Source organism: Gopherus evgoodei, chromosome 16 (assembly GCF_007399415.2).
Source record: "Gopherus evgoodei ecotype Sinaloan lineage chromosome 16, rGopEvg1_v1.p, whole genome shotgun sequence".
In the NCBI taxonomy this organism is placed as follows: domain Eukaryota; kingdom Metazoa; phylum Chordata; order Testudines; family Testudinidae; genus Gopherus; species Gopherus evgoodei.
In genome coordinates this window covers 16881682-16903829 of record NC_044337.1, presented here as the reverse complement: position 1 = coordinate 16903829, position 22148 = coordinate 16881682, and the positions used below count along the sequence as shown (strand labels likewise).

Here is a 22148-nt window from a genome sequence, read left to right as displayed (position 1 = left end):
CTGTTAAAAGTGAGATTATCACTTCAACAGTCTCTGAATCCAAGTGCTGAAGTGACTTCCACCAGTTCACTGGTGTGACTTTCTTTGAAACATCATCAGCAGACATATTTCTTGAATGGTTCTTATTCCCACACTGGGTCTCTTTTACGGCCTGCTGCCATTATAGGTTTTCCCTTCTAGTGAGAGAATGGTACGGTAGATCTTGAATCAGTGAAGGCCACACTCAGAAAGACCTCAAGACTTCTGAAATATGCTGCTCAAACAGTTTCACTTTTGTTTCTACTACCTGTCCCTCCCGTCTCACATTCATCTCCAGACTTCTTCTCCTTGTCCAGATCTATTCTGCCCCCAACAATCTTCTATTCATTGAACTTCTGAAACGTTGCATTTTTAGAGAGAGGTAGGGGATTGACTCTGTACACAAATTTGCAGCGGGACAGTAGGTTTGAGGTCTGTTATTTCTCACCTCTGTTTATTTTATTTTGTTTTGTTTTGTTTTTTGCTGTTAACAAGCATGTTATCTCTGGAGACACAAATCCACTGTCTGAGAATTGCAAAACTAAGCATCTCTAATGGTATCTTCTAGACTGAGCACTGAGTCCCATTGGGTAGATAGAAAGGTTAACCTAAATAATCTATACAGAAGCCCCTGGAACCCCGTAAAGTTGGGTCCCTAATCCATGAACTATTGGAACACATTTACAAAACTTTTCTTAAACATGACATGAATATATTGTCTCATACTATAGAATTAGAATTTATAATCCTTATTCCATGATGAGATATTTGAGCTATAATGTATCTTAATTCAAACTATCTTTAGATAGGTTTTTTCCTCAAAAAGCATTTTATCAAAAAAATCTGATTTAAATTTAAAAAATCTGATTATTATTTTTTTAAAAATAATTGATTTGTATCCACCCTGGCTATGGAGAATTCCCAGGCCGGAAGAGCTCGGTGGGTTTGTGGGTCAGAATTGCAGGGGTTTCTCTGTGTGTGCGGGTCCAAGGACCGGAGGAGCCGGGGTGCTGCAGGGCAGGATTGAAGTACGCTGGTCGAGCCATGTGGTGACCTAGCCCGGCTGCACTGACGTGCTGAGAGGACAGGGCAGGAAAGTCTGCCAGGAGGCGTAACGTGAGGTGAAACCAGGGCAGTGTGAAGGCCCTTGCTAGCAGAGAAGGTGTTTCTCCACGCTGGCCTGTGGTGTGGCTTCAGCAGCTCGGTGAGCGCTAATCCCACAGCAGAGGTGCCTCCGAGTGCTGCACTGTGCCCTTTGGGTCAACAGGAAATGGAAATGCGGTGAGTCTGTTTCTCGGCCAAGCGCTCTGGAGCAGCGGGGCCTGTGCTGCTTGGCAGTGGTTGAAAGTCCCAGTAGGCTTCCACATTTCCATGGCGATGGCGCGGGAGTTGCTGGCAGCCGTACTGTCCCCAGGGGCATTGAAATAGCACTGCTGCGTTGTGATCGGTGTACTCCAGTTCCTGGGGCTCTGTAGCCCAGTCACAGCACAGGCAGGACGGTCACAACTGAACCCCATACGGGCCAAGACTGGGTCACTCCCCTCAGGGAGGCCAGATTCTTGTGACCAGAGACAGATTAATAATAAGACTCTGCCCTTCTCCATTAGGAGCACTTTAGAAACAATAGCAGTGCCCCACAAGGCCCGTTGATATCACCATGCCCATTCTGCCCTCAGGGAAACTGAGGCACAGAGCGATGCAGCAACTCATCCTAGTCCCACAGTGAGCCAATGGCAGAGCAGGGAGAAGATCGCTGATGTCCTGACTTGCAGCCCTGTGCTCTAACCACTAGGAATGCTTCATCCCAAAGGCTAAGTGGGACTCAGATCTGCCCGGACAGACCATTCCTCCCGCTTGTCTTCCTCCTGCTTTTCTATCCCAGAGGAGGATCGCCAACCCAGCAGCAGCCTAAACCATTGTACTCTGCCTCTTCACCTGCTGCACTCCAGCCCCCTCTGAGTGTGGAGCCGCTGTTGGTGGTGAAGGCCACGAGCTCTGAGTTATGTGGACAGTGTTCTTGAGAGCAGGTTCAAATAGGGGGAAAGAGCCCCCTTCAGAGGGACTGGCCTATCGGGCACTAGCCCCTCTGGGGGGTTAATGGGAATGATTGGAATGCTAATCCCTCTCACGCCTCTGCAGTGCACAAAGAGAACAGTTTAAGCCTCCATACTCATAATCCAAGCTGGAAAAATGTGAGGCCTGGCATTTGCCCAGCATAAGTGAATGACTAAAGGGGGGTCTGCGGGAGTGCTGTGATGTGGGAATTGCTGTCATTGAGATTAGGCATCAGCCTGACATTTGGATTGCTCCAGTGGCATTCTCCAGAAGAGTCAGGCCTGAGCCCCAGTGGCTTGGCCACATCCCAGTCATCGCATGTTGCCTAGCAATGTTTCCTTGTTGGCTCACTAGGATACAGGATTTTCCTTCACTCCTTGTCCCTCAAGCTTCTGAGTAGAGCTGCTGGTGCGACTGCAGTGGCTTTGTATCTCCTCTGCTTAGCACCTAGAGCTGGCTGCAAAACAGAATTGAGTACAGCTGGAAATTCTGAAATTTGATTTTGTCTCAAATGGGAATGCAAAGTTGAAATCTTAAATTTTTTTGAAAAATGACATTTAAAAATACTTCCTTTCCACTGATAAAATAAAAGTCACAAAATGTTTTGTCCTTTTTCATGATGAAACTTTTCAGCCTTTTTGATATTTTCTGTGGGAATCTCTATGTTCCTGCAAAACATTTAGCTGTTGTCAAATCAGCCTGGGGAAACTCTTTGACCAGCTTTCCTGTTGGCTCAGAAAAGTGGCTGCATTTCAGTGGGCATGAAGTGAAGCAATTCCAGTGTGTTCTACTGCGTATGGACCCATTCCTGCATGCTCTTATATATGGGACTAGCCCTTGTGCAGAGTCCTTACTGATGGGGGTTCAAGTTCTTGTAGTTTGTAACTCAGAGAGCACTCAGAGGATTGCAGCAGGGGCTCTGTGAGTCAGTAAATAAACTCAGTTGCAAGTGGATACAGAATCTCTGTGGCAGGGTATAAGACAATGCAGAACTGGACAGTGCTACTGAGAGCTTAAATGCATGGGATGTTAGAGATTTTACTTTGTATTAGGTGGTGCTGTGCACTTTAAATCTCTTGGAAAAACAGCCACTTTCATAATAATGTGACACAAATTATCACCTAGTTGCACAATGTTTTAACCAATGGTATTTGAATCCTTAGGAGCATAAATTCCGCTGGCCTGGTGGGGGCTAACAGCTGTCTCACCTATCAGGGTAAGTGATTTGAAGGCCTAAGCATGTGTTCCCCAGGAGAACCCAGTATCTTTGGGGTGGGGGTGGGGGGGTTACAAGAGACAGTTGCAGCTGCAGCTACAGCCACCGTTTTCCCGCTTTTGGGAATTCACCCAGCCTTGGATAAAGCCAACAGGCCGTGTTCCGGGGCTTTGTAACACTCTGCTATTTACATAACCCCCCCTTTGCTCCATCCTCATTCCAGTGCTCTTTGAAAGGGTGTTTAGTTAATAAGATTATTAAGCTTTCCTGTCGTTAAAGCAACAGAAATCAATGCTCAGCCCCAGGCCTGAGCTTAATGTCAGTTACAATGGTATGCCACGAGGTGGCCCCAAGCCTTAGCTGTGCTCCCTGGTTATGCCAGTGGAAGACCCAGAGCGGAGAGAGCTGGCATAGGGGAGCCTGTGTAGGGTGGGCAGGTAGGCAGCTGTCTGCACTGGGTCCCTGCATCCTTTCCCCTGCTGCTCAAGCCCTCTGAGGGCTGGTGCTAAACCAGATGGTAAGAGCGTGTGTGTGTCCGCCCACAACAGCTGCCAGTGGCGGGTGGTCCCAGTTGGCTGCAATCCCTGGGATGATGGCTCTTGCTGAAGCTGGCCTCCGTATGGACAGGACCCCCTGAGGCAGCCTTCCCAGCCCAGTCCCACAATGCAATGCATCAGCCCCTGCTCCCAACAAGTACCAACTACATGAGGTAGTTGTTCTCAGAATGCACCATGGGCCGAAGCTTTCACGCATCTCATACAGTCACTGCAGTGGCTTCCTTGCTTGGTGCTGAAGTCCAGAGAGCCAAGGCACCTGTTTTCTTTGGGCCAGGGGATCCACCTGCCAGACCTGGTAAATGAGCAGCAGCCCCATCACACAGGAGGGCTTCCCTTCTCTCTTTTGGTTATAAAACATCTGGAGCCAGCCTCTCTAGACTGAGTGGTAGCTTTGCAGAGGGACCCCTGCTAGTGCAATTACTGAACAGAGGTATTTGATGCAAACCAGTGCAGTCCCAAATCTGAGAGTGGCTGCAGAACTGGCTTGTGTTGGGAACCAGGCAGGGATCCAGGCTTCTCTGTGGCAGGCTGAACTGCTGTGCTCCAAAAGGGAGCCAGGCCTGGGAGAGCTGATATTTGACACCAGCCATCAAGGAGGTCAGAGCAGGACCTTTGCAACACCTGGATTGTGTCCACCAAAGCAGACAGCCCTCCTGCCCCACTATGCCCTTCCCCTGCCTCCCCTCCCTCCTAGCGAGAGTGTGGGAATAAAGCCAGAGTGTGAGGGGAAAGGAAGAGCTGCAAACTAAAGTGACTTTTCCTCTCTGGTCCCTGGGTGCGGCCTTGGGAAAGATCTGCAGAAAGGATCAGCTTCCCGCATTGCTGAGGAATGGACTCCAGCAATGTTGGGCAGCTCTTTGTCATGATAAGGGGTGGGGAGATGTTGAGAGACTAAATTTTTGTGTGCACTACAAAGGAAATTCTCGGTAGAAAATGAACCCACTCAAAGAATCTGTCTCTGTGACACACACTTTCCGTCCACCCACTCAAAGCAGAGATGGTAAAGAATGGATCACCTGTCAAATGGAAACCTGTTGAAAAGACCAGACCTGCAAAGCAAGCACTGAGAGGAAGGACAGCCTTCCTGTGTGAGTCCAGGCACAGCACTTCATCGCTTTGTGCCTCAGTTTCCTGCCTGTAGGATCTCCTGGCTTTTGTCTATTTAAATTGGTGTAGTGCTGTCGAACGTCACAATATTTGCTTTGAGCCCCGGAGACAAAGGGTTTCTGTGAGACTCTGAGCTTTCATTTAAAAAAAAGGGTCTAGCTCACGTCGCTGTGGAGAAAAGTTTGAAAATGTGACCTAAGTGTGTCCTAGGGGCTCAGAGATGAGAAGGCAAGGAAAAAGAGTGCCATACGTGCTTACCACGTACAGAGGTGTATACGTCGCTATGCATACGTATTGCCTCTTCTATTGCTCCAGCCAGGAGAGGAAGGATGATCCAGTGATTCGCATGCTAGTCTGGGCCATGGGAGACCCTGGTTCAATTCCTGCTCTGCCACAGACTCCCTGTGTAGTCTCTGGGCAAGTCACTTAGCCTATGTGTGCCTCAGTTTCCCCATCTGTCAAACTAAAAGGGTGAGGGGGGTGAGAATGGGCTGCTGATAGCTGGAGGCTATAAAGCACCCAGGAAGGAGTAGGGTTATGAAGGGTGGAGCAAGGGGGTAGAACGAGGAGTCATAGGATGAAATTAAGAAAAGGAGTATTAGTATCAAGAAACACGTTCTCCAGTGTGATGGGCTGGACTGTGGAATGGTCTCCAGAGGGAGGCGGTAGCAGCGTCCTCGGTTGGATCCTTTTGAAACTAGGCTAAGCCCCTGGAGAAGGCAACTCTGTGGTGCCGAGAACAATCCTGCGCTGACTGTGAGGGGAAGGAGGCTCCTAGGCCCGGCCGAGCCTAACGCCTGTGAATTTGTGGGTGTTTCTGCTGTGAGGAGAGGAGCCAATAAAGCCCTTCCTGCACACAACGCTCTTCTTCGTGTGCACACACGCACTGTCCGGTGGACACCCATTTACATGTGTGCTCGCACACGGGGAAGCACCTTGCTCTGCTGGGGTTTGAACTGCATCACCCAGGTGCACAGGTTCCCTTGACCTCTGAGGAATCCCATCTCCACGGCCCTTGAAAGGAATGATAATTGGTAACTATTGAGATGGCGGCAGCTTGCTTGTGTCTTCATTTCTCCCAGCCCCAGGGCTCCGGTGGATTCTCCAGCCAAGGCAGCCAGAGCCTCACCTACCGCCAGGCTGGCTCCTGGGCTCTGCAGCTCCTGCAGGCTTGAGGTTGGCTGGGTGGTGTGTGTGTGGAGGGGGGGCTGTCTTGTGTGGGGCCTTCAGATCTGTCACTTTACCCCTCTCTGCTCCCAGTCTGGGCCCAAGCAGGGCACTGCACCTGTAGCTACCTGTTTTGCACATGCAACTGCATAGCTTCTGTTCACAGTGGCCTTGGTTCTTGTGCACACTCGTGTCACACGGGTGCCCGTTTTTCAAATGGTCCCCTCTTCTCTCCATCTGCCCCAGAGAAAGGTTCTTTCCTGGCTCTTGGGAGTTTCAAATGCATCAGGCTTTGTCATCTCTAGGGGCTAATTGCCTGCTGTCTGCCTCATCAGGCCCTAATGGGGTGACGTGTCCCCTATGAGAGCACAATGGGAAAGCAGATCAGAGTGGTTCTGATGGAGCTGTCTTTGTGCTCCCCGAGTGCCTAGATTCTCATGTGTACCTGAGAAACGTCTCTTAATTCTCAACTCGCCCATTTCCCAGGAACAGTGCCTTCGGGGGAGTGTTAACGAGACACAGAGAGCAGGAGGTAGGCTGGCTAGAGGGGCCAGGGGCTGCACGTGGCGGGAAGCAGCCACGTGCTGATGTTACCCACCCCTTGCTTCTTCTGGATGCTTGGGAACGCCATTATTGGATGGGGAAGAATCCAAACCAGATTCCTTTGCTGGGATTTACTGGGAAGGGTTGGGAATGCTGGGGAGACAGCCCATGTGTGGAGGTGGGACGGGCCTTTTATTGCTCAGGAGCACCCCTTCTGGTTGAGAAAAGGAATATTGGTGGTAGACGGTACAGTGACTCTCAGGAAGTCCTCTGCTAGAAAGATGGCGAGGCAGGAGGCCAGGAGGATGGGGGTCAATCTGGGGCAGAAATGATAATGAGCCCCACCGGCCTAGCACACTGCAGGGGGCGCCACTAAGGGAGCTGCAGGGCTGGTGTATTCATATGTAGCGCAGCAATCTGATGAAGCAAGCTGGTCAGAGTGGAGCCGGCTAGCACACTGGTCTATCGCAGCATTTCTACCTTTGCTCCAGCCGCAGAGCTGGGCAGGTGCTAGTGCCAGGGGGGCAGGGAAGGCTCAGGAAGGCAGTGGGGTGGGGGCAGGGAGCTCGCACTGGTGTTACTCCCCTTGGCTGGGCGGGATTAGTCAGGAATGACGCAGGGCTCTGGAATGGTGTTTATACCCCGCTCAGGAATGCTCCCTGCTCTTGACAGGGGATTCCTCTCTGACAGCTGCTGCTGTCTCACCTAGAGTGAATAGTGTGTGTGTGTGTTTGTGTGTGTGTGTGTGCGCGCGCATGGGGAGGGGAGAGTCAGAGTCACCAGGGCCAGCCAGGATGGGCCATCCCATGTGACCTATTACCAAACACAAACACTGCAGGTCTGACATCTTAACTCTCTCTCAGGATCAAGAGAGGCTGGGGGGCAGGGAGAGGAAGTATGAAAAACAAATCTAATGCAGCAGTAAATCCAGTCTATGTCCTGTCTGTAGGATCCCTACTTGTACTAGTCTAGAAGGGGGACGGGGGAGGCTCACAGATCCCTAATACACTGCACAGGCTACCCTATAGCTGAGAAAGCAGATGGTTGAGGTTTTAGGATAAATCTGCCATGGGTGGAGGGAAATGCTGGATTCAAGTTATGAGGGGAATAGGGTGGGAGTGATGAACTCAAGGGAGTACAGTGACCCAAAACAAATGGCTCTGGAGGGTCACGAAACTGCAAGCTGCACCTGCCCCACCAGTGGCTCAGAACTACCTCCTGTCCCACTGGATACACCATCCTGCTTCCCAGCTGTTGGCCCTGCCAGACTAGCCCTTCCCCAACCCTCTGAGATCAGGAAGCGAGAGTCCATGTCCCATCCTGTGGCAGGCATAAGACTGAATCCTAATCTCCTTCCCCACTACGCGGTCAAAAATCCATCTGCTTTGACCCTCGCTCTGTGCCGGGTAGGTGGTAACCTGGCCGGTGCACAGTGAATAGCGGACACCTTTGTACCATGTTGGCAGGCAGCTGGTTTCCAGGTAAACAGCAAGATAGATTGCTCAGTTTCCAACCCCTCCCTTGGCTGACACGTTCTCAGCGCCCCATGTGACTCGAGAGCAATGCTGGGCGTGTCTGGGAGCGTGGGTAAAGCACCCGGGCTGGAGAGGAAAAGACGACAGATGTCATTTGGGAGGCATGGCTGTTAAAGAACAGCTGTTTGGCAGATGCAGTGTCCCTGTCCAGAAGTGAGTCACTCACTGACAACATCCGTTTGTAGGCAGTGCTCGGTGGGGGATGGAGGTCTGGTTTCCATGACTGTCCATATCCAGGGAAGACAACAACAAACACAGAGGATGTTCTGTAGAACTGACTCAATCACACAGATATGGCACCAGCCCTGGGCGGGAATAGAGGGCAAAGGACGTGACAGGGATCATATCATCTGCAGAGAGGCCTTTATGTTTCTACCTATCCCTGCAGCTGCAGAAGGGCTCCGGTTTGCCACGTGTTTTTGGTTTTTAATACCTGGGCAGCCAGGGTGAGTGATGGGATGGGGCAGCTGTGTTTATCAATGAAACGTGGAGGTATTTATTAGTGCATGCATGCGACTCGTGCATATTTGTGGGGTCTGTCTGTCTGCATGCATATGGTGGGCTGTTGGGGGGTGATTGGATGGATGCATAGGACACATGCATCCCTGCCTCTGTGCAATGCCTCTGTGTGTGTTCTATGGTTGACATTCGTCTGGTCTCTGTCACTCAACCCCATCTTGCTGATGAAGCAGACAAGGATTATGACCTGTACCTCTGTCTGTCACCACACCCAGAAACCAAGAGTGTCCAGCACAAACAGGGAACTGGCTATGGAAATGCCCTCTGGCAGATTGCAAGCTCTTCAGAAGCAGGGGTTTTCTATGGAAACTCAATAAATTTTGTAACCATAGCAACCCCAAGTAAAGATCACCCCCCTTCTCCTCCTCCAGATGAAATACCCTTCATGACAGCTCAATGTTACCAATTCCTGGGGGATTTATTTCAGCTGGATAAAGCACTTCAACGTTGAATAAGGCAGCTGGATTGCAAGCAACAGAGCTTTTTTTTTTTTTAACTGATGAATGAAGATGCATTTAGAAGCAGAAATGAGGTCCATAGATACCTGCCATTCCCTCCTGCCCCAGTGTAAGAAGCTGCCCCTCTGCCATTTTGGTGCCATTTCCTAAAAAACACCCCTTTTGTTCCCCTCCCCCCCCCAAACAAAACAGGCTGCTGGAGATGCATCTGTATCTGATTTTTTTTTTTTTTTTTTTTTTTTGGCTCCATTGGTTAGGGTTGTTGCATATGGTCATCTCCATGGAGACAGAGCCCGGCTCTGCCATTTCCTAGATACCTGTTTGATTGATGGTGAGCAAAACCAACACTTAATTTCAAACAGAAAATGAGCTAACGATAGCGACTGGGATCTCTACTGTTTAGGTCCTGGTGTGAAATTCCAACCCACACAGGAGCTTAAAAAATCAAAATACGTCAAGTGTTAAAGGCGGGGAGGAATCCCGTGAAAACTAATTGGTTTTCCCTTTTAATGCTCATTAGCTGTTCGGTTTGCATTGCTAATTGACGCTCTGTACTTATTAAAAGGTGCTTCGTAAGGTCTTGGTTACAAATGAGTTTCACATGCCTGTCTCTTCTGGGGAGCAAGGGAGTTTGCAGAATGGTGGGAGTCCGTGGCGTTCCATTGCCTTGGGAGACAGTTTGGGCAGTGGAATTTATTAGGAGATGATTGAAGATGGAGCACATGTCAACGAATCCACATCTTCATCTTCAGGGCAACTGGCAGCAACACTGGGCTTTTCCTGACTTGCTTCTCTGCTGAAGGAAACTGAATGCAAGGAACAGAAGTGGCCAGGTGTATGGAGATCCTGTGGCAGAAATAAGCTCTGATGGGAGTGAGGGTGGAATGTTTAAAAGTTCTCCTTCGCCATTCAGGGATTGGAAGTCAGTGGGGCTTGTGCTCTTATGTCCCTTAGGGCCAGACTGGCAAAGGTGCCTTAGGTGCCTGAAGATGCAAATAGGCATCAAGTAGGATTGACAGAAGTGCAAAAGTGAATTAGATGCCTAACTTCTATCGACTTTCAATGGAACTTAGGCACCTGACCTGCTTGGGCACCTTTGTGAATCCCACTAGGTGCCTAAATCCCTTTGTAAGTCTGGCTCTTAGGCTCTTTGTTAGTCCCACCCAGGGGGATTCTGTAGAGGGACTCTGTGGGGATAAGATTTCTGTGTTTATAGAACTAGATTTCCTCCCTCTGTTACTCAGAGTATCAAAGGGGAAGAACTGCTTAGAACCTTATTTACTCTTCATTCCTCAGGCTGTTTTATTTCCTATTTACATTTCTATCAGCTTGGGGCAATGAAAACAAAAGGGTCCATTTCAAGGTGTTTCTCCTGAGTTTCACATTCTCCTGCGTGAGAGCAGGATGCTGCTGTGTTTGGGTTGTAGACAGCTCATGGGGTTGGGATTTCCTTTGGAAAGCAAACTTTCCACTGTCTTTGTGGGATTTCTTTAATATCATGGAGCCTTTGATGTTTGACTTGTAAAACCTTGAGGTCAGATTGTGCAACCCTTGGTGATGCACTGTCTCCTGTGAGCTGTCTACTCCCCTAAGGCCTTGGCTATGCTGCGTTTGTAAGTCACCCGGTACAAATCTGTGCCATGTCTTTGTAAATGGTGTCTATGCTTTGGGTTTGCACCATTGCACCTACACCAGTGGCTAAAATTCCAGTGTAGACGAGGCCTTTTTGTTTACAAACCCTAGCTTCAGTGCCCTAAGTTGAATTGATGATGAGCAGACCTCCCACAGCAGCCTTTTCCTTACACTCTGCGGGGATCTGCTGGGCAATCAGTCTCACAGCTGAAAACCTGGGAGCATTTTCATAAAGGACCTTGGGAGTTAACAACCACCCTTTGCTGGGAGAGGTGCATGTCCCAGACAGGCAGTTGTCTATCAGTAAGGCAGTGGTGGACCTGTCAGAGCCCACGGAGGCCTGCATAGGAATCCTTGGTGAACTTCCCTGGAATTATTCCTTTCCTGACGAGACCTTTACTGGAAATCGGTGTTTCCCAACAATGGTTGCCAGCTGCCTGGCTGGACCTGCAGGAAACAATCAACCCCGAAATAATTAAATAAAAATTATTAATAAAATTAAATAGCGAACCGGTAGAGAATGAATCGGAGTTTTGCCTCAACCGGGAACCAGGGACTTGGGTAAAGTGCTCCAGCTGGGAGGATTTTCCCACCAGCTGTGGCGTCTTGTGGCAGGGCTTCTCTGCTGGGTCGAGAGGGGGCTGGCGCTTGCAGGTCAGCCCTTTCCATGTAGTACAAGGGTAGCGGGTGACACGTGCTTTGGGTCAGACCCTTGTCCATTGATATCGGAGGAACCAGGATCTTTGCACACGACTTCCATTGATGCCAGTGGGTTGAGGAGGTAGAATTACGGCCACATATCCAAGTCCCTGGGGATCCTTGTGGAAGGTGGCTGGCTTGGTGACAGTCATGAGCAAGGGTAATCTCTGCATTCCACACCTGTTGAAGATGCCTGGTGAAGCCATTCTTCAAAGCTACTGGGATAGGGTCACTAATTTCCCCATCCCACCAGAGCTGTTGGGAGAACAGTGAAGGGGAATGAAATGTCCGTCGTGGATGGAGAAGCTTGTGGTGTCCTCGCAACGACTTCAGATACCTGATGGAGACCAAGGAAGAGCCTGATTTCCCCAAAGAATCCACCCCAGGTTTTATCCTGAGCCCAGTGCATGCTGGGATTGTGGTCAGTGGATTCTCCTCTGGGGATCATATAAAGCTGGTCACCTCCCTGACCAGTGTCAGGGCTTTAGTTTTAAGATGCTGTCAGCAACAGCAGGGTTGGCTTAGGTCTGAGAGTCTGTCACGGGTGAGAATTGCTGCCTGTTGTCCGGGGACATGGAGTAGGACGTAGGATGGGGGCCTCCCCACAGCGGCCCTGCTGTTGAACGCTGTGCATGCAAAGGAGTCATAGTCTGGAGCCTCATTGCTGGGCCTCTGCTGGTGCCTCCCTGGCAGAGCAAACTCAGCTGCCTTTCTACCAGATCCAGCTGCTGCTTGTTCCCGCTGGGCCTGCAGGGTGGCTGCTCCCTTGTGCAACCCCCGAATCTCTCGCTGCCCAGGCTCCTCTGTTGCAAGTGGCACCAGCCTTTCCCTCGGGCCAGTCCAGGGATTTAATGTGTTGTTTTCCTTTCAAAGTCTTTTGCGTGGTTTCTGACTCTCCCCGAGAGGTTATTTCCCCTCTTTGACAGCTTTATGGCTGCCCTACGCAGAGGTCACTGAGCTCTGGGGCTCACGGAGCAGGCACTGGCCCCGTGCCAGCCAAGTGCTGGCTTGGAGACTATACCCAAGTTGCTTTTCACCAGGGACTGGGGACAGACGCATCTACCAGGCGGACAATGGGCCTCGCTTTCCATATCTCCACTTAATTAATTGCAGAGGCTCCCATGGGAAAGAGCCAGGGAACTGTACTCCCAGGGGACTTCAGGGCTTGAACTTGACCTCCTTTTCCTTCTCCAGATGTCAATTCTGACAGTGCCCACATACACTGGTTCACTGGTTGGTCTGATGGCGAGCCTGAGATGTGCCCAGCTGCTTATTACTGTAGGGATGTGTCCTGCTGTGCTGATCTGTTTGTTAACACAGGGTTTGTGGACGAGCTGGGCTGTGTACACTGGAGCCAGGATTTGAACTTGGGTCTTCGGAGTGGGGTCTGAAACCATGATCCCTTGCACCTGCTCTCACTGGAAATGTAGTTGGGATTTGAGCTCGAACCCCAGGGGAAGGGAACTAAAGGTCCTTATTGACCATCCTACACAGAGGACTCCGGTCTCCTGCTTTAGAGAATGAACTGATCAGCACAGGGGCAGGGAGGAATTGCTCACTCTACCCTCTCGTAGAGTGTTGCACAGCACTAATTGGGTGCATTAAAGCCCCCTTTCTTGGGAGTGCTAGCAGAAGGTATTGGTTCGCCCTGGAGGCTTTAAGCACCATCCAGCTGGTAAAGCCTATGAGAGAACCCCTCCCCCAGCACTGCTGGGGGCAAATTCCCCTCTCAGGGATGCCGGGGTCAGTCCTTTAAGACGGATTCCCCATTGCTCTAAGGGCCCCTCTAAGCATAAAGTGGCCTTTGGGTAGTGGATCACATCATGAAAGTGTTCTCACAGGGTAAGGAGCTATCCTGGCTGGTGTAGGAAGAACATATAGGTTCTGTACTGGTCCCCTCACAACCCCCAGCATCAGGGAATAATGGGGATGGTTAGAGAGAGGAAGAGGGTGTGGCTGGAACACTCTGGCTATTCTCAGCTGCCCATGAGCCATATGGCAGCCTGAGCTCCCATTAGAGCAACCTCAGAGCTGCTCTAACTCTCTGAGAGCCAGGCAGGCCCCTGGACAGGCCCAAAACATGGGCGGCAGATGTGCCAAACCCAGGAAAAAAAGCAGAAATTGGGCTTGTTTTTGGCTTTATTGGCTTGTGAGTTGCTTGTTGGCTAGTTTTTGGCTTGTAACTTGTTGCTTCTCTTTTTTTGATTGGTTTCCAGCAAGTAGGGGCAAGCAGGGGCAAGGTGGGGAGAGAGTCAGGGGTGCACAGCGGGCCCACCACAGTCCCAGACTGCACCCGGGGGGATCTAGTCACCTAGAGTGTTGGGGTTCTTAGGGATTGGCTTGTTTTGGCCTTGTTTTGAAATGGGATTAGCTTGATCTTTGGCTTATTGTGAAAGTCGGGTTGCTTATTTACTACGTGAAAGTTGGCAACTGTGCGGTAGAAAGGTGGTATTTAACCCCACCCTCTCCGTTGTCGCCATGAGTGCAGGCCCTGGGTAGCAGACACTGGGCCCACTGAGCTCAATGGAGGCATTGCGGATTTACCACAGTGTAATGGAGGGCAGGCTCTGACTCTCGGCCTCCCCCAGCTGTGTCCTGGTTTATGATACTAGGCTCTAGACAGGAGCGTTGCTTTGCTTGAGGCAGCATTGCCTCTAGTAGGCACCTCCCCCAGCTCCGGGTAGCTGGAGCCTGGGAAACAGTTCCAGGAGGTGGCGGGGAAAGTCCCCTTCCATGTGCCCAGGGACAGGCTATCTCAGCAGGGCTGTTGGAGAGATACTGGCATAGAGGAGGCTGTAGCTTTTCCCCATGAGGCTGTGCATGTGTGAGGCCTGCTTGGACAGCTCTGGCTTGTGTGTGAGTGACTCACCCACATGAGGGGAAAGCAGGAAGGGAGCTGCGGCGGCTCTGAGGCTGAACACTGAGCAGCCCGTTACCTAATGGCAGAGGAATGCAAACCCCAACAGGTCCCTGCCAGTGCTCCCCGGGAAATCCACATGTGCTCCAGGCCAGGGCCTGTGGCCAAGGCTAGCCGGATGGAGTTGGAACAGCAGGATCTTGGCTGCTGCCCAACAAGGGACAGTGGAGACTCAGGCCTCCTTGTGTATGCCCAGAGCCGAGGGGTTCCCATTCACTACTCCCCATCATGCTATGCATCCCCAACCAGCTGCCATGGGGCTCTCTTAGTCCCTGGTGAATATTCCCAGCGTGACTTTGAAAGGCCTCTTACTCTGCACAGCCAAGGCGAAATGTTCTATGTGCACAGGTTGGCACTGCTGTGAGATGCCGGGGTGAGGGTCCAGGAGTGTCAGTGCGGGCCAAGGCAGGGAAGCTCTCTGCCACCAATGCAGGAGATGGGAGTTTACACTCCTCATCCGCTCCACCCTTGGCCTGTCTGCAGAGACTACCTGGAAGGGGGCTGGTTGTGAGGGTCGCTCTCGTTAGTAGGGTGGCTCCTTCTCTGTTGGGACCTGGCAGAGCCATTTGAAATTGTACCTGCTGGAATCTAGAACTAGCACTGCACAGAGCACCCAGGGGATTCTAGCCACTTCCCGTCTGCTCACTGGGCCCAGTTACCTGGACCCACTGGCCTGCTCCTTTCTGACCAGCCATTTCACCAGATGGAACAGGCCTGATTTCTGGCACTGGTGGGGATAAGGGCGGTGGGACTTGGCGCCGAGCGGCCTTGCCATCTGGCAGGAGCCAGCTGTCTGTCACAGGGTGAGGTGCTGAGCTGTGCACAGGGGAATAGCAGAGCTGAGCGAAGGGTGAACGCAGGAGAGCCACGCTTCCTTGCGGAACAGGCTCTCTCCAGCCAGCGGCCATCCCCCAGGAAAAGCAAGGAAGACACAATACTGGGCAGAGACACCCCATGGGCCTTGTTCTGTGACTAATCCATATGGTGACCAGCAGCCTCGTTTCACTGGGTCCCCAGTCTCCAGATGCTGGAGGCCAGTGCAGTTGCCCCAGCAGATCTCTCGTTTCCTCCTCTGCATCCAAGAGTTGTGCTTCTAATGCTGATGAGCAGAAGAGCTCTAGGGACAGGGTTTGCTGGGGGGACTTACCCATGGAAGCAGGGACATTAAACTCCCGGTGTAGGGGAGAGCTCCCCGCTGACACCGATCCAGGCAGTGCTGATGTTCCTTGTGGGGGCACACACTCCTCCAGCAAAGCCCCATTTCAAACCCAGGGCAGAATGCAATGGACTCTGTGACTGGCACGGCTCCCTGATGGGTGGCATTGCCTTGGCCCATGGGGCAAAGCTTTTCATTAGCGAAATGATTGCGAATCTCACCTGGTCCATATTAGCAATGCACTGCTCTTCCATCACAAGAACTCCCAGTGCTCTCGGCATGAATTATTTGAGCCTCCTGGTGCCCCTGTGAGCATAGGGAGGCATTTGTCTGAAATGGTGCCGTAAACAATACAAGAGAGGGATGGAAGAAGGAAAGAAAAGGGGGAGGCTAAGGCTGAAGTTTGCCCTCCCCGCGCACCTGTTCCTCCAGCACTGCTTGCCTACCTGACACAACCACCACAGGGAAATGCTGTAGCTACAGCAGACACAGTTCGATCCTAATAGGAAATCAACAGCAGGCAGGACCTGTTGTGGCTTGGAGACAATGCACAGGGGTTTGCGAGTGCCATGCATGTAGATGAGGCTGGAAACCCCGCACCGGTGCAAAGCGGCAGCAGGAGCTAACGGCATAGATCACACCAAGTGAGAGGAAGAGAGGCTGGGGGAAAGGAGCATGTTGTGGCACGCTTGCAGAGAAGGGCTGTTTCTCAGATCTCGAGAACATCGCTGGCTGCACACGCACACGGAAAGCCTCTTGGTGTGGCTCCGCGGCTCTTTGCAAGGAAGGAAATAAGACCTCTTAGTGCAGCAGCTGTTGGCAAGATGCGCTGGCAAAGCTGATCAAAGGGAGAGCTTCGATCTACTTCATTGCCAGGGCTGGACTTACTCTTAGTCTAAGAATTGGAAGGAAAGAGAGAGGCAGAGAGAGAAAAAGAGGGAGAGAGAAATTCTTCCAGCACTGGGAAGATGGAGGCAAAACCTTTGTTCAATGTGCAGAAGGCTCTGGTTCAGCCCATGCAGATGTGCATGCTGGATATTCCTCTGAGCGTCCAGGATGATGATGTGAGTACAGAGAAAGCAAGTAGAAGGGGTGTTCTGGTTGAGGGGGTGGGGATGGGGCATAAGGGGCTGGGAGGGGTTTTTGATCCCCACCCTCCTGTCCAACCAGCAGCGTTCCTGGGAATGGGGAAGTTCTGGTGAAGTTAGTGCTGCTGAGGGCTAGCGTGATCTCCTTGAGCAACAGTTTGTCTGTCTCTCCTTTGCAGAGGCGTATTTTTCAGCAGGCTGTCTCTTGCTCTTCCAAAATCCAGGGACCAAATGTGGGAGGAAGGGGTGGGGGAAACGTTTCTAGAAAGTTAAATGCATTTCACCAGTCAAAGCAAAAGAGGATGTTTGTCATGTGAGGTGGGACAACGAGTGAAACCCCATCTCTGTGTCATCCCAGGGCAGCCCGTCGGTGTGGGCTGCCGTGTGTCAATGCAGGACAGTTCTGATGTGGAATTTCAGAGGCACCGTTCAGCTGCAGCGCTTAAATCTCCTTCTGCACAGGCTTTGTTTTACATCTTCACTCACTGTTTCTCCAGCTGTTTAGCAGTTTGCTCTGAGCTAGTCTGCTCTCTATTACTCTGGTGCAAACCCTACTGGAGCAACTCAGAGTGGAATTTGGCCCATTAAGTGCAAAAATCCTGTTTGGTGCGCTTGGGAATCTCCTCCTCAATGCTGCATCCAATGCCTGGAAATTCAGAGACAAGGTTCCTTCAGCAACCTTAACTCTGCCCTGTGTGTGAGTACATTACAGACCTGATTACAGAGCGCTGGGCCATGTGACATGCTGTACTGCTCAACGACCTAATATCACGGCCCCTCTTTCCGTAGGCTTAGACACACGCAGGTGGCATCTGGTCTAACTGTTCATACTGCATACTGGGTGATCATATGGTACCCCGTCCTGGTCCTGTTGGTGTCTGGGACAAAACTGCTTCTGGCTTCACTGGGGGCAGAATTGCGCCCATCATGGGTATACCCAAGGGGGGCAGGCAGAGTTTGGTTGTTGCGGGGACATTAAATCTGAATTTCTTGACAGTGGTGCAATTAACGTATTGATGTTGATGTCACACTTATTGCTTGAGTGATTATATTTATTGATGTGATTCCCATGTGGTGGCGGTGATTTTAAAGAGACCCAGAGAAGACAAAGAAGGAGAAGGACCTTGTGTCTCCCCTCCCTCACAGCCCAGGCTGCGGGTTCTGGTCCCAGCAGGGTGAAAAACTCCCAACAGGCCTTGCTGAGCAGACTGGGAAAGTGTCTCCGTAAATAAAAAGTGACTCGCACAGCAGCTGCAATTAGATACACCCCAGGGCTTTGGCCAGGAGCTGCTGGTTGGCTGCTGTGGCTGTGGTAATGAGGATACCTGCATGGCTGCCGCACAGCTGGCTGGAGCTAGGTAACCAAGCTGTGCATGGAGAGGTGCAGCAGGTGGGGGCTCAGCACCTTGCAACTCCCACTGCAGTGACTGAAGCTTGGGAGCAGCCCTTGCTTCTCAGGACCGGCTCGGAAGGGCATGGAGTAAGACAGGAAGACTCGTGTTTCAAGGGAGTGAGGAGAGGTGTGCAGCCAACCCCCACCCTCCTCCAGTGCTGCAAAGGGCTGGGGCGAAGAGGGCCGGATCCTGCCAGCGGTCCCGTTATCCTGACACTTCTATCGTCTCATTCTCCCTCCCATGTCTATTGTGCTCACCGCTGCAGTATCTGAGCGCCTTATTTGCCCGTATCTCTTAGGGTAGTGCCTCCTGACATCTCTTTCACTGTTTGCTTTGTTTGCAGTGTGTTGGCAGGTTCCTTAAGGCTAGGGTGACCAGATAGCTAGTGTGAAAAATTGGGATGGGCAGGGGGTATTAGGGTCCTATGGGTTATAAGAGACCCCTATATAAGACAATACCCCAGTAGTGGGATGGTCCCAATAATATCAGGACATCTGGTCACCCTATTTAGGACCAAGGAGCTTGGACAGCCCTAACCATAGATTCATAGACTCTACTGTAGACCATCCCTGATAGACATTTATCTAACCTACTCTTCAATATCTCCAGAGATGGGGATTCCACAACCTCCCTAGGCAATTTATTCCAGTGTTTAACCACCCTGACAGGATCTTTTTCCTAATGTCCAATCTAAACCTCCCCTGCTGCAATTTAACCCCACTGCTTCTTGCTCTATCCTTAGAGGCTAAGGTGAACAAGTTTTCTCTCTCCTCCTTATGACACCTGAATACCTGAAAACTGCTATCATGTCCCTAGGCTGAGTGTTTTGTTGTCATGTAACCGGATTCAGAAGTGTAGTGAGTCCAGAATTCATTCCTGCTGGACAGGGAAAGCAGGTGCTGGATTTACCTGTGACTGTTGGAGCATTACCTGGGTAACTCATCTGGGCTGCCCCAAGACAGGTAGAGGATTCCCTGAGAGATTATTGTAAACTAAGGAAGAAAGCCTGAGCTGGATCTTTATGCTCACTGGAGCTAGCTTCTCAGGACTGAGTTTAGGAGAAGAAAACCCTGGCCTGGATTGCTCTGGAACGGACTCTTCTTGCTAATGTTGCACCTGGTTATACTGCACAAGTCAAATTTGCTTTTATTTCAGAGCACAAACACTGTATTTTAGGAGTTGTTTCCATTAACCCCTCTGCAGCTGCTGGAGCTTGTACAGGTCTCTGCAGCCAAGTCACTGTGAGTTGGCTGGAATGTCGGGGTGTATCCTGGTCCTGGGGAAGCTTGTTTTGAGGATGCCCCTGGCTCCGCCAGAGAGCTGTGTTTGTCCTTGAACATACCAGCTCCGCTGTTCAGGATGGAAGGGCTAATGGGCTTTTCCCCATGGCCTCAGGTCTGGTAAACATTCCGAATTCTGCTCTCAGTTACATTGGAGTGAGTCCGAGGTAAGAGGAGTCGCTCTGGATTTACACCAGCATCGCTGAGCACAAAATCTGTCCCAGCTTTCCCATTGCAAGTACAGCATGAGTCCCTCGGCGTACAGCTTGTGCTTTGTCCTGTGACTCTCCTACCTTAGGAGCGTTACAGCGTAAAGCTGGCCGAAGCGCAAGCTATACACACCGAGGGTGTCAAGCTAACTTGAAAGGAGTCACTCTTGTGCGTCATGTGCAAAGCAGTGCTGGCATTTTCCAACTTCTTGGCCTTCCTGCTTCTAGCAGAGAACATTTGGATTCCGGCTGGGCGAGTGTCAGCAGGCAATGCTTGGGAGCAGACTGCAGCTTTTGAGTAGAAGGATTAGCATCTGCAGGTTGTAGACCGGCTTGTTTTTGCTGTGTATAAACTTGTCTGAGTCCCTGCCGTCCCTCTGCAAGCCTGGGAAGAATTAACTCTGTTGGGAAGTGGGGGAGCTGTTGCATACAGATATGCTGGCAGAGCTGGCATCCTTTCATACTTCTCCTCTGCTGGCTGGTACAGCTCACGCCATAGTGGAAACTTCGGTGGGGAAATCCAGAGCCGTATCTCTCATGTGCCGAAGTGGAAACTCCACGTGAACAATCTCAAGTGCTAACTCGCACTCTCTGCCCTGGGGGAGGTCAAATTAAGCATATTATTCCTGGCATGCCCATGCTCATGTCTTCTGTTGCTGTGCTGGCAGCATCAGCCGCCCGCCTGTGCCAGGATCGGGAGACCCAACCTGGTGAGAGCCAGTCAGGGGTGCCTGCCCTGGCATTTCCCCTGAAGGAGGAATCTCAGCTTCCCAGGCTGCCTCTCTCAGTAAAGTTTGGAAATCTTTGGTGCCTCTGGACCATTGGGTATTTGGAGAGGGGGATCTCTGCACCCTCTTTCCTCCATTCTCCAGCCCCCAGGAGATCCCCAAACAGACTGTTTTGGAGACGTATTTCCCAAGACCTTTCACGGTCTCTCACTCCCAGCCCAAAATTGCAGGCAGTGATTGTTTCACCCCAACCCCTGGCTCAGCAAACCAACTTCACCCCACTCCCAGCCCAGAGGAGTGGAAGCCTTCCTAACTTGGAGTGCAATCCCAGGGATCTGCGTTCAAATCCTGCTGCAGGTTACAAGTATGAGAGGAAGTTGGTTTCCTCATCCCCGGTGGATCTTTGTCCACGTAGTCAAACTACACCGTTCATGATGGGGGCTGGCAGAGCTGCATGGGGGCTGGGGTGTGGGACAGCAGGGGATGTTGTGGGTCAGGACAGTGGCGCATTGGCAGAGCTGAGCGAGGGGCATGGGCAGGGGATGCAGTGGGTCAGGACAGTGGTGAATTGGGCAAAGTTATGTGGATGAAAACTTGTCCTGTGTCTGCCCTTCACTGGACGTGCCTCTAGTCAGTGAGATCATGTTCTCAATTTCTCAAGCACAGAAATTCATCCAGCTGCAGAAGGAAGAATGAATGAGCAAATGATTGAATACATGAGCCCCACCGTAGTGAGCTGGCCCCAGCCCCGATCTGATCTGCTAGCAAGAGAGAATTTGAGGGGACCAGACGGGGGAGATAAAAAATGAACTTCACGCAAAGGGAGGCAGCGGCTTCCCCAGCACTGCAGGTCCCAGCCTGTGCAGCCTCAGCAGAGTGTGAATGCCAGGGGCTGAGTCACTGACCCCCTGACGCTCTTTCCCAGAAGCTCCCAGGCATGTCAGCCAGTCGTTTTCCCTTGCACTTGATGATGATCACCCCCCCCCCACACACACACACACAGTGGTTGCTGTAGGCTCTGCTATCTTGCAGTGGAGACACGTAGCCCTGTGCACCCTTTGCCAACAGCCTAGCACTGCCAACAGACCCCTGCAGCGCCTCTTCCCAGCTCCACATCTCTGCTCCTTGATTAGGCACCAATACTGCCAGGTTAGCAACGTGGCGTCTTTGCTGGCTGCTTTAGGCTGCCATGGTCCACCCCAGAGTTGGCTGCATTTCCACAGTGGGTGGAGAGGTACCTGGAAACATATGGCGGAGCCTGTTTGTCTTAGTGTGAAAGACGCTTTCCATGTAGTTTCAGTCTCCCTGATGGGTACTGTGCAAGCTTCTCCACACACAGCCCAACCTCTGCATTCTCAGGTATCCCAGACCTTCAGCACGTACAGCACTCCTAGTTCACTAGAAATAATCACTGCCAATTAACTTGACTGATTTCGGGGGACCTGCAGATAGAGCAGAGATGCATGAACAGCAGGGATGTCCAGCTGCACCTTGCAGGCATCTGCACTGTGTGTGTGGATGAAAGGAGTTAGCCCATTCAGGTAAGCCAAGCTAGCACGTGTGAGGGATCTGCTCCTCCTGATTTAATGTGCTGGAGGTTTGATTGTGCATTGGACTCTGATCCCAGGATGTTTCCTGCAGCCTCAGCTTCTACCCCTGCCAGCCTGCATCCCGTGGGGCCTCTTGGCACAAGCTGCAGCACGTGTTCATTACACACAGGCCTGGGTTGCTTCCCAACACGAAGTCGTTGGGAGCCTCTGGCACAACGGGCATTCGGGGACCTTCCCACAGAGTCATTCCCTACCAGGGCGCTGCTGGGATTCGGTTGCTATTGCAGCCCTGGAAATGCTGCTCGGCAGCTCTGGGAATG

At 51.5% G+C, this 22148-nt stretch overlaps 1 protein-coding gene across 2 annotated transcripts in view; it reads left to right on the top strand.

Annotated features, from left to right (window-relative positions):
• The window catches only part of RALGDS (ral guanine nucleotide dissociation stimulator), a 104477-nt gene that overhangs the window by 11025 nt on the left and 71304 nt on the right, over positions 1–22148 (top strand). The window contains exon 1 of one of the 2 annotated variants that reach the window (XM_030535154.1): positions 16444–16643. The exons of the other annotated variant lie outside the window; for it this stretch is intronic. Within the exon in view, the coding sequence (XP_030391014.1) occupies positions 16548–16643 (96 nt within the window). The 5' untranslated portion in view covers positions 16444–16547. Of the gene's footprint in view, positions 1–16443; positions 16644–22148 lie in introns of those variants that run through there. 2 annotated transcript variants of the gene reach the window in all.